This window comes from Bos mutus, chromosome X (assembly GCF_027580195.1).
Source record: "Bos mutus isolate GX-2022 chromosome X, NWIPB_WYAK_1.1, whole genome shotgun sequence".
Taxonomy (NCBI): domain Eukaryota; kingdom Metazoa; phylum Chordata; class Mammalia; order Artiodactyla; family Bovidae; genus Bos; species Bos mutus.
Genome location: NC_091646.1, coordinates 110,061,013 through 110,073,257, shown reverse-complemented (window position 1 = coordinate 110,073,257; position 12,245 = coordinate 110,061,013). Strand labels below are relative to the sequence as shown.

At 46.8% G+C, this 12,245-nt stretch overlaps 1 protein-coding gene across 1 annotated transcript; it reads right to left on the bottom strand.

The window, feature by feature from the left end:
- Nucleotides 1–558: 558 nt before the first annotated feature.
- RTL9 (retrotransposon Gag like 9) lies at nucleotides 559–11,635 on the bottom strand. Its single transcript, XM_005905781.2, has 3 exons — nucleotides 11,500–11,635; nucleotides 2,162–6,255; nucleotides 559–1,617 (listed from the first exon to the last, which is right to left on the bottom strand). Exons 2-3 carry the CDS (start codon nucleotides 6,176–6,178, stop codon nucleotides 1,501–1,503), a joined length of 4,134 nt encoding a protein of 1,377 aa, XP_005905843.2. The 5' UTR covers nucleotides 6,179–6,255; nucleotides 11,500–11,635; the 3' UTR covers nucleotides 559–1,500.
- Between the last annotated feature and the right edge of the window lie 610 nt (nucleotides 11,636–12,245).

The window sequence follows — 12,245 nt, the reverse complement described above, 5'->3', positions numbered from 1 at the left end:
ATCCCCACTGCCCTGACCCTAGATTGAGTCATCTGAAGAGTCAGTCACCTGTACTATTGCAGTGCTTGCTGCCGTGCTCAGGCACTCGGTCATGTCCGACTCTTTGCAACCCCATGGACTATAGCCTGCCAGGCTCCTCTGTCCAAGTTAGTTTTCTAAAATGTGTTTCTAATCATGTCACTCCTACTGTTTTTAAAAGATCTTTGAGTAACCCAATTACATGGACTATTATTGAATAAATAAATTTGCTCTGTTAGTATCAAATTCCCCATTATCCTTATTTCCTGTCTTTATAGCCTTCACCACGATTTCAACCTATCTTACTTATGTGTTTTCTTACTTATTGTCTGTCTCCCTCTTCTGTTGGAATGAAGTTTCCGTTTGATCAATGTTCTTATCTGTCTGTCCCCAAAACAGTGGCTGACAATGTTAGATAATAAATATTGACTGAATGAAGGATTCAATAAATCAAATTCTGTTAGCCACAGTTAATTCTTTTTTTCATAAATGAACTTTATTTACTTTAACGATTACAAATGTAATACATGCTTACTGTAGAGAAACTGGAAAGTACAGAGAAGTAAAAAGAACATTAAAACACCCATAATCCCACCACATTAAGGCAAACACTGTTCACATTATGTTCTATCTATGCCTGTTTAAAGACCAAGATCTTTATCAAGAGTGCTGGCCACGAAGCACAATAGCCAAGGGGAGTGAGGGCAATTAACAACTGAGGAGGTCACCCAAAGGTCAGAGCTAGAAATTTCACACTAAGGGACAAGACAATGGCCACTGACAATAGATCAAGACTTCAGAAGTTGACAACAGAAGAACAAGTTGGGTTATGGTAAGAATGTAGTGAGATGATGCTTGTCAAGAGTTTAGCCCACTATCTGTCACATAGTACATAAACAATAAACATTAGCTATTACTAAGATTATTACTATGGGTCAAAACGAATGGTTCAGGATGGAGACTATAAACAGGACAAGGGCCTTGGAGACCAAATTTAAGTGCTATGAGTTGGGGCATATAGGGACAAGTATACTGGATGAAAAGGATGGTATTGGAGTGGGCATCACTCTCCTTATGGGCTCCCTTGCCAGGTGAAATGGGACCAGGGCTTCCTCAAGTTTGCCTGATGACATGTGGCAAGACACTCTAAGGTGTTTTTGAGGTAGGACATAGTTTCTCCTGCCTAGACTTCTCCCTGGACCAAGAATTAGCACTGTCCTTGTTGGTAATGGGAGTTCAGAACCTCACACGTTGAACATTCTTGAAGTCCACGTTCTGATTGTTGGGGCAGGTTAAAGGCATGTGGGGTGAAAGAGAAGGTCAAGTCAACCAAGTGAGGGATAGGGTGGGATGCACCTGGAGGGGGTGCTGAAGGGGGAAAGGCCACAAGTTCTAATGATGTAATTGCATGGAATGAGTCTAGGAACCAGTCCTCAAGTTAGCAGCCAAGTTGGATATCACAGGAGAAGAGTCCAGGTAGCATTACTTGTTAGTGGGGGCCTTCTGTTGGCCTGTGCTCTTTCGAAGGTGGTCGTGCAGACCCTCTTGAGGGTCTTCATGCTCTTTCAGGTAGTAACAGCGTTTGGGAACATGCTGGTGCTGGGAGTGAGAAAAAAAAAACAAAAACAGCAAATGTAAGAGCCATGCTTACTATGACAAGTGGGGTTCCACCTGGATAATCTCAATCACTTAACATGTCAAGGAACTTGGCCAACGTACCTTATTTGTATAAAAAGTGTGACCAAGGACTAGACTGGTCAAATTCCCTAGTGACCTGGGTCTACAACACATGTGGCTGTAGGTGGGACCCAGCCTCCAAAACATGACCCCTCTTTTAGAACTGGACCTGGAATCAGTAGTAGCAAATTGGGACTGAGCCCAACCAGTCCCCTCAGAAGATTTAGACCTTTACCACCCCCAAACCCTGAGTATCTTGGGTAGGGCAAGGCTCCACAAAGTTAATGGAGTTTGGGTTAATATGCCCAAAACAAGGGCCTAACCAGGCCTGCTGATGAAATTCCAGGTTGAGGCTTATGGTCTAGGAGCTCAATGCCTCCCCCAGCCTCTTCCTTAGTCTACATAAAGGAGCAGGATGCCTTCAATTTTCTATTCAGAAACCTTGAGTGTGTTTCCCCATCATTACCTCCTCGGTCTGCTGCTGGGGGTTCAGTTCATTCTCCATTGCTTCCTCACTATTCCGCTTACAGGGTGATGTCAGAACCTGGCTGGAGCTGCCTCGGGAATTCTTCTCTCCGGCCAGCTGGCACTCGGTATAGAGAGACCTATCTATCAGCTCCTTTAGGCTGCCAGCCACCTTCAGGAAGATCCGGCCCATTTTGGTGGCAACAGCTTCAGAGAGTCCTTCCAGGAACCTGGTCCGCAGAATGGCATCAGACCAAGACAAATGTCGGGCCAGCAGAAGGAAGTCAGTGGCATACTGCCTGACCGACTTCTGGCCCTGCTTGGGATGGCAGAGAACTGCACTGAGGATGTCAATTTCAGACAGGGAGTCATATAAGCCCTGGGATCTTCTCAGGAAAGATTTATCTTCACTGGTGAGGGGGTTTCCTACCTCCATCTGCAAGATGGACCACCTCTCTGCTGCCCCCAGATGAAGAGACACCAGAAAAGCCATTTTCTCTGAATCATTCAAAAATCCCTTCATTTGCTTCTCCTCATCAATCTCCACCTCCTCTTCCACAGGGCATGAACCCCGGGCTGCTTCCTGTTCTTCTAAGAGGTAACAGAGTGCTGGGGTCAGCATGCCAAAAGATGGGACTTCCTCTGATGGTGGCTTTACTGTTTTGGGGGGGGTGGTCGTCGCATGTGGTGTGGACTTTGATCCCGAGGCTGTGACATTGATGCGAGGGGCAGATGTTTCCCCAGAGTCTGTGGCTTTGATTCCCAAGGTGGACATCATTCCAGGGGCTGCCATTTGGGATGCGAACATGGCTCCTGGGACTGTGGCCCTCATTAGTGGCATGGACATCCCCCCAGAGGATATGGGTCTTAGAAGTGGCATGGACATCATTCCAGAAGCTGAGGCTCTCATAAGTGGTGTGGATGTGGCTCTGGAAGCCGAGGCTCTCATCAGTGGTGTGGACATCTTTCCTGAGGTTGTGTATGTTGTTTGTGGCAAGGACGTTGATCCAGAACTCACAACTCTTGTTTGCAGTGTGGACATTGCTCCAGATGACAGGCTTTTCATTAGTGGTATGGATGTCTCTCCAGAAGCCATGGCAGACATCAGTGGCATGGATGTTACTCCAGAGGCCACAGCTCTCACGAATGGCTTGGACATCCCTCCCGAGGCCATGGCTGTGGTTTGTGCGGTGGCCATCTTTCCAGAGGCTGGACCTCTCATGAACTCTGTGGACACATCTTCAGAGACTGAGGGTCTCCTTGGGGGTGTGCACATAATTCCAGAGACTGGAGCCCTTAATAATGGCGGGGACATCACTCCCAAGCTGGGGGCTCGCATGGATAGCGTGCACACCTCTGCAGATGCTGCTGTGGGCATCTGTGGTGCAGATGTTGCTCCAGGGGCTGGGGCCCTCAACAATGGCATGGGCACCCCTCCAGAGGCCACAGCTGTCATTTGAGTCGTGGACATCACTCCAGAGGCCGTGGATCTCATGAGTGGTGTGGACATCGGCCCAGAGATTGGAGCCCTCATTTGTGGCATGGACATCATGCCAGAGGCTGTGGCTGTTCTTTGCGGAGTAGACATTGCTCCATAAGCTGGGGCTCTCAGAGGGGTGGTGGCTATCTCCCCAGAAGTTGGGGGTCTCGTTAGTGCTGAGGACATCTCTCCAGAGGATGAAGCTCTTGTGAGAAGTGTGGACACCTCTCCAGGGTTCGAGGCTCTCATCAGGGGTGTGGATACTGCCCCAAAGCTTGGGGCTCTAATTTTTGGTGTGGACATCACTTCAGAGGCTGGGGCTCGCATCTGCAGTGTGGACATCCCTCCAGAGGTCATGAATCTTTTGAATGACATGGACATCCCCCCAAAGTCTTGAGTGCCTATTGGCTGACTGGGCATCTTTCCAGAGACTGTGGATCTCATTAGCACTGTGGGCATGGTTCCAGGGCCCGGGGCTCTCATTAGGGGCATGGACATGCTTCCAGAGGCTGCGGCTGTCATTTGTGGTGTGGACACGTCTCCAGAGGCTGGGGCTCTCATTAGTGGTGTGGACATCCCGGCAGAGGCAGTGTCTGTCATCTGTGGCATGGACATGGCTCCAGAAGCTATGTCTCTCATTAGCATTGTGGAGATCTCTCCAGAAGCTGCAGTTGTCATTTGCTGCATGAACATTGCTTCTGAGGCTTTGGTTGTTGTTAGTGGCTTGGACAATGCTCCTGAGGCTGTAGCTTTCATCAGCGGCACGGACATCACTCCCGGGGCTGTGTCTCTCGTTAATAGTGAGGACATGGATCCAGAGGCTTTGGCTGTCATCTGTGGGGTGGACATGGCTCCAGAGGCTCTCATTTGTGGTCCGGCTGTCACTCTCAAGGCTGTGGCTCTCCTTTGTGACCTAGATGTTGCTCCAGAGACAGGCGCTTTTATTTGCAGTGTGGGCACTGACCCAGAGGCTGGGGTGGTCATTTGTAGCATAGATACTGTTTCAGAGATGGGGGCTGTGCTGGGTGGGATGGACATTGCCCCCAAAGCTGGCGCTCTCATTCGTGGTGTGGACTTTGCCCCACTGGCTGGGACTTTCATAAAGCCCGTGGATGTGGCTCCAGAAATTTGAGCCGTTGTTAAGTGTGTGGACATTCCTCTAGAGGCTGCAGTTGGCACTGGCTCTGCGGACATGGTTCCAGAGGTTGTGGCTGTCATCAGTGGGGTGGACAGTGCTGCAGAGTCTGGGACTGTCTTTAGCAGCGTGGACATATTGCCAGAGGCTGGGGTTCTCATTCGCAGTGTCGACCTTGCTCCAGAATCTGAGGCTCTCGCTGACGAAGCAGACATCTCCCCGGAGGCTGTTGCTCTCGTTGGTGGAGTAGACACAATCTGAGAATCTAGATTTTGTGTTAACTGTGAGGACATAGCTCCAGAGCTTTGGGCTGGCATCAGCTGGGTGGGCATCCCTCCAGAGCTCAGAGCCATCATTAGCAGTGGGGACACTGCCTCAGCATCTGGGGCTGGCTTTGACAAGATGGGCATTTCTCTAGCCTCGGGGACTGACAGGAGTGGTGAGGATATGGCTCCGGAGCCTGGAGCTGTTGTTAGTGGTAAAGACTGTACTGCAGAGTCTGGGCCTGACATTAGCTGGGTGGACATTTCCCCAGAATCTTGGGTGCTCGTTAGCTGGGTGGACATTGCTTCAGAAGTTAGGGCTGACATTATCAGTGAGGAGATCGCTTCAGAGTCTGTGTCTGACATGAGCAGTGAAGAGATCTCTCCAGAGACCAGGGCAGTCATTAGCACTTTGGACATTGCTTCAGTGTCTTCATCTGTAATTTGCAATGGTGACATTCCTTCAAAGCCTGGAGCTGGCGTTGGCTGTGTGGACATCTCTCTGGGGTTAATATCTGGCATTAGCAGTGGGGAGAGCTCTCCAGAATCTGGGGCTAGCATCAATGGTGTGGCCATTGCTTCAGAGGATGAGGCTGACATTGCCAGTGGTGATATGTCTTCAGAATCTGGTGTTGCCGTTAGTGCTGTGGACATTGTTCCAAAGTCAGGAATCATCAGCCCTGGGGACATTAATCCATACTCTGAAGTGGACAGCAATGGAGACAATGTTCCAGAATCTGAGGCTGGCATTAGCAATGGGGAAAGCATCCCAGAGTCTGAGGTTGGCATTAACAATGGGGACAGAGCCTCTGAATCTGAAGTTGGCATTAACAATGGGGACAGTGCCCCAGAGTCTGACAGGAGTGGTGAAGACACAGCTCCAGAGTTTGCTGTTCCCATTAGAGGTGTGGCCATGGTGTCAAAGGCTGGGGATGTCATCAGCTGTGTGGACATCCCTCCAGGGTCTGATGCTGAAGTTGAGACCATAGGCTGGACACTAGAAGGCAGAATTTGGCCTTCTGCTGCGTTCTCCTGCGTTGGTCCAGAGAAGGTCATCTCCCTATTTTGGGTGTCGCCATTTTCCTCCCTCAGCACATTGCTGAACTGCAGTGAATTTAAGGGTATTGATGTATCTGCCATGGCCAAAGGACAGTGTGTAGAGAACCTCTAAAGCAATTATATCAGGGGTCCTGCTGAAGCCCAAGTGGCAAGAAAATCTGTAAACAGGAAACAAGTTTAGCAGTCAAAAGGCAAATCAAAAAAATGGGGAAATAGACAAATGATTCGTGATGGAGACCTCTTATGTGTTTGCTGGCTCTGTGGCATCAGAGATGGACCTCTCAGGTTAAAGAAGCTGTATGGCATTAAACAAATTCGAAGCTGGAGCAACTATCCTTTCCACCTCTATCCTTTTCAAACCAACCTGCTCAGTCACACGGCACACACACTCAGTTTATAAAAGCTATCAACACTGGCAACTTCAGCAGCCCAGAGCCTGGGAGGTCCTGGTTGAAATGAAACAGCAGCACCACCTTCTGGAAAATTGTGAGAAGTGCAGGTTCCTGAGCTATGCTCTCTTCCCACCATAGCACTAGCAAGCCAGCCAAGGGCCTGGATGAGAACACCTTTCGCCGCAGGATAACTATTAGTTCCTAGTGCTCACTGAGTCCTGCTAATGCTTTAATCCCCATTTTACTACTCTAATGGACCTAAATGTCTTCCTCAGGAAAAGGAAGGCATTTAACTGACCAATGAGAGTAGCATTCCACAAACTGAAATTCCTGTTTATTAACATTTTGATTTTTAATAACAAAAATCACCACTACTACTACCACCTACTGCTCACCTAGTGTGTTCAAGGCAGTACACTTTAGCATCTGCAGTGTACCAGGATGTATAAGCATTACACATTGGAATCTTACAATAGTCGTATTATTCCCATTTTACCAGTGCACTCAGATTAGTTGGGATTGGGGTTAGAATAAGACCACTGAAACACTAGAAACTGTTTGTCTTTGACTATCACTTACTCCTTGGGGTTGCCTAGCCTTTGGCATCCCTAAGGCTACATTCAGTTATCTCTCTGATGTCCTAGATCATGGTTCACTTGAAGCTCAGTCTATAGGAAGTACAAACTTCAAGCTTCTCTGACAACTGGGTAAGAGTGAGTGGGTAAGCCCAGAGCCTCACCCCTCCGGCCCACTCCCATAAGCAGCCTCCAATGGGGCTTCTTGGCACAGAACTTGGAAACTAACACACACATGACACAATGTTGACATGTCCCCTCAGCCTGCTCATGCCCCCAGTGGAACACTTGCTCATTTGGGACAATGTCATAAAACTCATCAATCTGGTGCAGCGTGCCTCCATAATAATATTGAGAATGCTAGCAACAGAAGTGCCAAATGCTCAACATCTCTTGAGCATATGATGACTGGCAAGTACCCTACTGGGCACTTTACATGCACTCTCTTACTTGGTCCCCACAGCAACACTGAGAGATTTTGGTCATCCTCAGTGACGGTCATCCTCAAAATCCTCATCTTACAAAGGAGAAAACTAAGATCCAGAGAGGCTTCATAATTTGCCTGCAGTCACTTGGATTCCCAGGCCCACCCAACTCCAGAGACCCCTACTCTTCTCTGCTGTGCTATAATGATCCACCTTATCTGAAACACTGGCCTCATGTTAGGACCGTGGTTACTCTAATAATTGGTGCAATGGGAAAGATGGGTCAAAAGGGAAGCCGTAGCTGACCACCCCCACCTACCACATCTTCAGAAAAATCCCTGAACATGCCATAGTTTCCCACCAGGCAAAACCCAGAAAGATCTTACCTTGCCAGTCAGGGAGAAGAGAGGGAGTATGTCCTTTGCGCCCCTAGTTGTTTTGGTCTGGCCAATTTACTTATGCCCCATGCCCAGCCAGTTCATTAAAGTAAGACCCAGTACCAGCAGCTGTTCTCTGCAATCTCCCTTAGCTATCCCCTGCCACGCCCCCCTCCTGCCCGCCAGCCAGCCAGCCTGCCCACCCGCCCACCCGCCCCACTGCTCCTGACTTGCTAGTGCTTGCTCTGTCTCTCTGGTCCCAGATTCCTGCCTCTATATAGGCTCTGACATTTGCCTCTGGCCGCGTTTCACTTGACAGCCCTCCAGAAGCTCCACTTTAGCACTTGGCCTATGCAACTCCACCCTTCTTCCCCTCGCCCCCAGTAGCTGCACCAGGCCACTCTGCCCACCTCTGGCCATCCCAAAGGAAAGGGGAGAGTCACACAAGTAAAGAGATGAGACCGAAAGGGTCTTGGCTCAGGAAATGAGACATTCTCTCTGTGGCTGAGTGGACACCAGGGTCGTGGGAGCCAGGCGCTACCACCAGTGGGCCGTGGAAGAGCAGGTAGGGGATAGAGGGAACAGGGCTGGAGGCTGAGTGGAGCAGTGGAGAAGAGTGGGTTCAGGTGCGGGTAAACCAGGGTTTGGAAGGATGGGCCACGGGGCTTAAGAGAGCCCAGTAATGGTGACAACTAAAAAGCCAACTGGCCCTAGTGTCAGAGACTCAGTGGGAAATCTTGCAACCAGCTACCCTGCCATAGGGTTAGAATTCAACAATGAGGCTCCAGGGCATCCAGACAACTGGCAAGAAAAGCATGCCAATCTTAAGCATACCAGGTGAGAGCTTGCTCATAGAAGCAGGACTTTAGCCTGCTTTCTAGAACTGGGGCACAAGATCAGAGTAAAATTAACAAAAAGGTTTGCCAGAGCCTTCTGAATAAGGAGCCCTCCAACCCTTATACTAAGGGCAGAAATGGTCCCTGAGCCCCGAATAGGGCAAAGCCTTTAGATGAAGTTGAAGTACCCCAGGGACTCAGAATCTAGGGGCTGGGGGGAGGCATTCAGCTTGTTATAAACCTCCCCATGCTCCAACAACCAAAGATAATTATCACCCCACAATACCTGGGCACTCAGGCTAAGCACCACACTTGTTTTATATCCTTCACACCTCATGGCCACACCTGCAAGGTAGGCACTAATACCATTCCCATTTATTTTATGCTTTAGAAATTTTTTCCTTCATTTTCTTTTTTTCAATTTTCTTTTTTATTGAAGTACAATTGATTTATAATGTTATGTTAATTTCAGGTGTTCATCAGTGATTCAGTTTTATTGTATATATGTGTGTGTGTATATAATATATTCTTTTACAAATGGTGAGAGGTGCTTGGAGAAATTGTAACCAATATCATAGAACCAGCACATGGCAAAGCCCTGATATGAGCCCAAGTTAGTCTGATTCCAGAATCAGACTAATTTCCTCTCTTGGTAAACAGACAAGTGATTAGAAACACTCCCCAAGTACCACCGTGCTCTTCCTACCCCCACTAATGGCTGAATCATCATTGTGATAATAATAATAGTAATAATAGTAATACCAACTGACTTGGAACTCTTGCTACATGCCAAGAACTACGCTGAGGGTTTTACATGCATTCTCTCATTTGATCCCAACATCTATCCTGTAAGCTAGGTGTTTTTAATTCTCAGTTTACAGATAAGAAAACTGAGTCTCGGTGAAGTGAACTGACATGACCAAAACCATACAGCTCCATTTGACTCCAGAACTCACTGTAGTATACTACTCAAAGGGAAAACTTCCAATCACTCTCCCCCTACCCTAAACCAAAAAGTACTCACAGGGAACCCAACAACAACAATTATTATTATTATTATTATTATACTTAATAATAACAGCTAACACTTACTGTGCCAGGCACTGTGCTAAGCACTATACATGCAAAATCTCATTTGCTGCTCACAGCTGCCCTATGAGGTAGGTATTATCACTCTCATTTTCAGATGAGGCACAGAGAGATTAGTTAGCTTTGCCAAGGTCACATAGCTAGAAAGCACTGTTGTTTATGATCATAAAAACTTGGAAATTACCTAAATGCCAGCGTTAGAACCCAATCCACTGAATGATTAAACAAATCATTGTACATCTCCAGTGTCCAGTGAAAATGAGTATCTTATTTTTATAAAATAAATATGTATATTTTTGCAGAGAAAAAAATACAGTTTGGAAAGATGTATACCAAAATGTTAACAGTGACCATACCTGAGTGACTGGATTAAAGAGAATTTTTACTTTTGTTTTTCTTAGCTGTATTCTCTCATCTGTCCATATAAATATTATTGTATTAGAAGAAAAAAATATTTTTCTTTCTTTTAAAAGGTATGTTCCTCTACAGTTCTATCTCTAGCCCTCTCCTCTCCTCTCTCTAAGGGCCCCCAACATCTCCCCACCCAAGTAACCTTTCTCCTCCAATAGGCTTAATTCTTGTATCACTGAGATCCTTGGTCAGTAGTGACCTCTGAAAACTGTCTCTAATGGCTTATTTTATTTTTTATCATTACTTTTAAAAAATCCAGTTTCTTATTTTTCTACTTTTATTTATGCCTAAGAATTACACAAGTAATCTAGGAATATATTCTCAGGATAAAAACTTGAAATCCTACCTACAGATAAAGCCAGTCCTGCACCTACCCCACCCCACCCCATCCCCTCAAGTTCCATTCCTCTGTCTGTTCACAGTTGGGTGTGTCTCCTTCCAAACTTTTTCTAGCTGCAATGGCATTTGGAGTTCATATCATGCAATTGCTTGCAAAACCCAGGGTGTGCAAAGAGCTCCTGTTAGAAAACCACTCTGACTCTGGACATCCAGGAGTTCAAGTTCTGGTTCATTGTGACCATTAATCATCAGCCGTCTTCTAAGGTGGCTATCTAGCAAGAGTGCTTGCAGGCTCAGGCCATTTGGGTCCCAGATTTTCATTTTGTTCGTGCCAGTGTCTCTATAGACACAGAGAGGGGAGGCCTACTAAGGAAGGAAAAGCCCAGAAACTGCTGCTTAGCATCTCAGATCTCTCACGTCTGACCCAGTCTACATTGATCAATACAGCTAGTAGGAAGTGTCACATGCCTGCTGCCTCACAAAAGGTAATTGAGTTTGGGCTAGCTGCTCAGGGAAATAAGAATAAACAAGAGACAGTTCAATATGTCAACAAATAGCTCTCCAGCTCTTGAAAATAAACTTTTCCTGAGATTCTGCATGATAGCCTCTCCCTGCCGGCACTAGCAAGCAAGCATTAAGATAACAGAAAAGAGACAACCTCAGGGTAGAGAAAGACTTGATCTACTTGAGGGTCTGCCACCTCCCTCACCCCATTGCTCACCCCACTTCTCCAATAGCCTTGATGCTTAAAATGCCCACCTGGCTCTTTATAAGTCGAAGGGGGAAAGAGCTTGCATTCACGGAATCCTCACTCTGCCAGGCACTGGGTTAAGCTCTTTACATATATCACATCATTTATCACACAACAAACCAATGAAGTGGTTTTTTTAACCCTAATTTTATAAATCAGCTTTAAAAAAAAAAACAAGTGGAGAGAAAATAAAATCAAGTAACTCACCTGGGCTCCCACAGCCGAGAGGGGGTGAAGCTGGGCTTGTCACTCGCGACTGTCTGACTCAGCTGGTGCTCTTAACTCAAAGGAGAGTCACACACTGTCTTCGAGTCTCTGAAGGGCTGTCATATGGAAGAGAGGGTAGGTGTGTTCTGGGTAGCTCCAAAGAGAAGGATTTGACTGTTAGTTGGGAATTACACTTTCATTGGATGTGCTGCAAATTCCCCAAACAACATGTATATGCATGTCCAACTCTATAGGGAAAAAAAACATTATAAGAAGAGCAAACGGAACTGCCTTGCATTAGCTGCTGTCCTGTGCAATCGGAGAGAACAGGAGGGATATCAAAGGATTGCACATGGGCAGCATCCCAATTTTCTTAAAGAAGGAAACTACAGACCAGTATACTGTAAACTCCAGAGCTGTAAGCTTGATGTCAATCCTTGGAGAGATTCTGCCGCAGATTATGAAGCAGGTAATTTATAAGCACTTAGAATGGAAGTGGTGATAGAAGGTACCTAGAGGTTCTAGCAGAACTGAAACCAATTAAGCCAGGTTCCCAAGACTGGCAGCTATCACAAACCAAAAATCTGGGGAGACTGACAGTAGGTTGCCAGGTTTTTATTTCTCCAAATAAAGGAACAAGCAAGACAAAACAACCTCAAATTATCATTTCCTAGAAAGGGTTTTCTTTAAACACAAAAAGAGAAGCAAACAATCTCAGAATAAAGGACAGTTCTTTCAGTGAAATA